General features: G+C 36.9%; 1 protein-coding gene across 1 annotated transcript; it reads left to right on the top strand.

Annotated features, from left to right (window-relative positions):
- Positions 1-1,198: 1,198 nt before the first annotated feature.
- LOC143591947 (formin-like protein 8) lies at positions 1,199-4,158 on the top strand. Its single transcript, XM_077071994.1, has 2 exons — positions 1,199-2,169; positions 2,796-4,158. The coding sequence occupies exons 1-2, from the start codon at positions 1,199-1,201 to the stop codon at positions 4,099-4,101; spliced, it is 2,277 nt and encodes a 758-aa protein (XP_076928109.1). The 3' UTR covers positions 4,102-4,158.
- The last annotated feature ends 333 nt before the right edge of the window (positions 4,159-4,491 follow it).

The following is a 4,491-nucleotide window of genomic DNA, read 5'->3' on the forward strand; positions in this document are numbered from 1 at the left end:
AAGTATAATATATAACCTTACCGGAAAATGATTAATCTCGATCTACATTACCGGAATATAGAAGATGGTGGATGGTGGAGTTAGAGAGAGAGAGAGAGAGAGAGAGAGAGAGAGATTAAATACAAACAAAAACGGAAAACAAAAATCTTACCGGAAAACCGTAATATCTTCAAAATATCAATTCAATCTTGGATTTTGATATACAACCCAAAAAGATTATTACAAAATCATATAACAATTAAAATAAATATAAAACCATATCGGAAAACCTTACCGGAAAAAGATATTACCTTGCCGGAAAATCAAATAACATTGTTGAACATTACCGGAAAGCGATTAATCTCGATCTACATTACCGGAATATAGAAGATGGTGGAGTTAGTAATTAAGCCGAGAGAGAGAGAGAGAGAAATTAAAATGATGGTAGAAATTTCTAATGTTTAAATAGTTTGTGAGGTGACATATGATAGCATATTAGAGAGTCTTAGAATGGAAATGAGATGACATGAAGGCTTAGGTGGACACCCTAGTAGAAGGACATGTGACAAAATTGTGTTGATTTAATAGATTAGTAAGATTTGTATAAATAATGGTTTGAAAGTTTATTTTATTGTATAATGGTTTTAATTAGAAGATGAGGTGTATTGTCAGTTCTGACTATTTCCTCACCCTTCTGACTTTATAAAACCGTACAGATAATCTGAAAGTGACAATTATTTTCATAATTTATCATTACCAACAACATTATATTAATTAATTATAAGGTTACGCCTAATTGTCCTAGAGTTTGTTTTGTAGCTATACCAGTTCAAACCCCTCCATCCATGAATTACATGACAATTACCTTTGCCAAAATTACTCAAATGCCCTTGTAACACACGGCCAACCTCGTAATACAAGGTTATTTTATTAGACTTCCAGTTTAAGTAACCTGAATCACACGCTTTCGTGCGAACAAAATAAACATAAAGTGAATAGATGGCGTGAGGGTATTTTAGTCATTTTACAAAACCCGTGAAGGCACCACCCCACCCATTCATGTAAGAAAATGGAATTGTAATAGCCCAACTACTTTTTTATGATAGTGGCATGAAAACTCAAGTAGCAATATACCAAATCCAAAAATACTTTTAAGCCTAAACAGAAGACAAATAATCAATCCTCCTGAAATCAAGCAAAATTCATTCTCTGCATTTCAATGGCTGTCACATTCCAATTCAAGCCATTGCTGTTTCTGTTATCGTTTTTTTATTATTTTATACTCCAATCATCTTCCCAACTTGCCCCTCAAAACATACAAGTGTTTTATCCATTCCACCTTCCTCCTCCTCCTCCACTTCCATCATCACCACCACCATTAATAGATACCATTACACCTCCTACACCCATTACCACCACCATCAGCACCTCGTCTAATAAAACCGTTGCTAAAGCGGTTGCAGCAACCGCAGCAAGTACTTTGGTCTTATCCGTATTATTGTTTTTACTTCTTGTTAAGTATAAACGCTACCGAAAAGAAAAGGAAAAGGAAATACCGAATCTGCATGGTGGAAACGATAATCGAAATACCAACGACTCGGTTGTGATGATGAGTAATCAGTTTACAAGGTTTGAGGGGATCAAAGGGGTGATCGTTGATGAAGAAGGATTAGATGTGCTTTACTGGAAGAATCTTGATGATCATGGGAATAAAAGAAGAGATTTTAAGAAACAAGTTATTAATGTTAAAGAAGAAGAAGAAAAGAGGATGACAAGAGTAGTTGACTTTGGTGGGAGAACGTCAAAGAGATTTGATGCTCAAATTCAACAACTTCCTTTACTTAGAGGAAAATCTTCAGGGTCTCATGTTTGGCCTTCAGGAGAAGAAATTGAAAGTCAAAAAAGTCAACGTGATCTTCTTCCTGTTGTGAGTCAAGAAATCTTGATTAAAAGTTCGTCATCTCGGTCTCCGCCACCAACACCACCTTCACCGCCAACGCTAGTGGTGGAAAAGAAGAGTCATGTGCCGCCACCACCACCGCCACTGCCACAAACACGTAGTTCGACTTCATCATCAAAACCACCACCACCAACTGATAAAGTCAAACTCAAGCCGCTGCATTGGGATAAAGTCAACGCTAATGTGGGACATCCCACCGCGTGGGACCAGCTGCATAACGGTTCTTTCAGGTAAATTTTCAAACTTTTAACAGGCGGGTGCATTAGAGCACCCACAATGGACGGTTTTTGGGTGTTTTAGACTCCTCTAAAAATGCCACATAATCCAGTTTTATAATTGTGGAGCTCGTTTTTGGTACTCGTTTGTGGTGGGAAGTTCTTGGCCAAGAACTTGAAAAAACGGATGGTTGTGGGCCCCATTTATATTTTTTGGTATAGAATATTTATATGTAAAAAATTCATAAAAAATAATTTTTACAGGTAAAAAACTTATTTTTTGCATAATATATTTTGGAACTTTTGCATATAAGAACATGCACAAGCCGTTGTAATAAAAAAGTTTAAAAAATAATTTTTTTAAACAATTCAAATAAAATGATTTATTTTTTTTACAAAAATTAGTTTTTTATTAGAACGCGTTCTACATGTGTTTATAAGCAAAGGTTTAGAAAAAAATTATCTGAAAATGATATTTTTTTAGAGTTTCACAAATAAAACTCATGGTTTCCCGGTTCTCCACGTTTTTGTGGTTCTCCAATGAACCTCCATCTATATATATATATATATATATATATATATATGCGAGTTTTTTCTTTATGTTTTTGAAAAATAAGTGTTTTCTATTAATTATGATTCAGGTTCAATGGTGATCTCATGGAAGCACTTTTCGGAACCGTAGCTGCAAACAAAAAATCACCACGCGGTAACAACTCACCAACAACTCCAACAACCAAACTGAGATCCGGTCCACCGTCTCAAGGATTCATCCTCGAAACACGAAAATCACAAAACATAGCAATTATTCTACGATCGTTAATTGTTTCGCGACAAGAAATCATTGACTGCCTTTTAGAAGGCAAAGGATTAGACATCGACACCCTTGAAAAGCTCACTAAAATCACCCCAACAAAAGAAGAAGAGCAACTCATTCTCAACTATGATCAAGACACCACGAGGCTAGCCGATGCAGAATCGTTTCTTTACCATATCCTACGAGCCGTTCCTTCAGCTTTTACTAGGTTCAATTCTATGTGCTTTAAGGTAAACTACACCTCAGAAGTGTTCCAAATTCAAAACATGCTGCAAACACTTGACATGGCCTGCAAAGAGCTTAGAACTCGCGGCCTTTTTGTTAAGCTTCTAGAAGCGATTCTTAAAGCCGGAAACCGGATGAATGCGGGGACATCGAGAGGAAACGCTCAAGCTTTTAACTTGAACTCGCTTTTGAAGTTATCTGATGTTAAAAGCAGTGATGGGAAGACATCTTTGCTACATTTTGTAGTTGAAGAAGTTGTCCGGTTAGAGGGTAAACGATGCATGGTTAACCGAAACCATAGTTTAAGAAACAGCACGGCTAACTTGACGAGTGACGCGTCTCGAAGCAAAGACTACATAATGCTCGGGTTACCTATCGTGGGAGGCGTAAGTTCTGAGTATTCTAACGTCAAGAAAGCGGCTGGAATCGACTATAATGCCCTTATGACATCAGGTGAGAAGTTAAGTGACCGTTTGGATGAAATCATGAAAACATTGGAAGAATGCCGCGATGATGGTGGCGGGCGAGGGTTTTTGAGGGAAATGGAGAAGTTTGTTGAGAGGGCAGAACGGGAAATTCACGAGTTGAGAAGAGAACAAGAGCGGGTTATTGAGACTGTTAAGAGAACAAATGAATATTATCATGTTGGTGGTTCAAAAGATAAAGGGAAAAAACAGTTTCAGTTATTTGTTATAGTAAAAACTTTTCTTGAAATGGTTGATAAGGCTTGTGTTGATATTGCTGTAAAGCTGCAGAAAATGAGAAGCGGCGGTGGAGAGGAGGCGGTCGTGGTGGTACCGCCTATACCCACGTCGCCAACACGCCCGTCGGTGAAGTTTCCGGTTTTGCCCCCGAATTTTATCAGTAGCAGTTCGAGTGATTCGGATAACGAAGATGAAGATTTGTAATTATTATAAGGAAATTACAAAGATATTGCTGGTTATGTAGATTTGAAACAAGGAGATCAATTGTATTGATATTGAGTTCAATTTTTATTTTTTTTACAAATTTTCATGTTTTTCACTTAAGAACCACAATTTGCAAAAGTTAACAAATTGAACTTACTACTGTTTCCAGTGGGTGTAAACGAGCCGAGCTACACGAGATCGGCTTGTTAAAAACTTGAATTGAGCCGAGCTTAAACGAGCTCGAGCCCAAGCACGAATCCGAGCTTTTATTGAAGCTCATTTAAGAAATGAGCTCGAGTCGGCTCGGGAGCCTAAACGAGCCTTTTTTATATCATTTATAATTCTTATATGTATATTAATAACTGTTATTATATATAAATTTATGATAAA

Source organism: Bidens hawaiensis, unplaced genomic scaffold, assembly GCF_021521415.1.
Source record: "Bidens hawaiensis isolate Kalapana, Puna unplaced genomic scaffold, B.hawaiensis_p1.1 tig00040195_1, whole genome shotgun sequence".
Classification (NCBI taxonomy): domain Eukaryota; kingdom Viridiplantae; phylum Streptophyta; class Magnoliopsida; order Asterales; family Asteraceae; genus Bidens; species Bidens hawaiensis.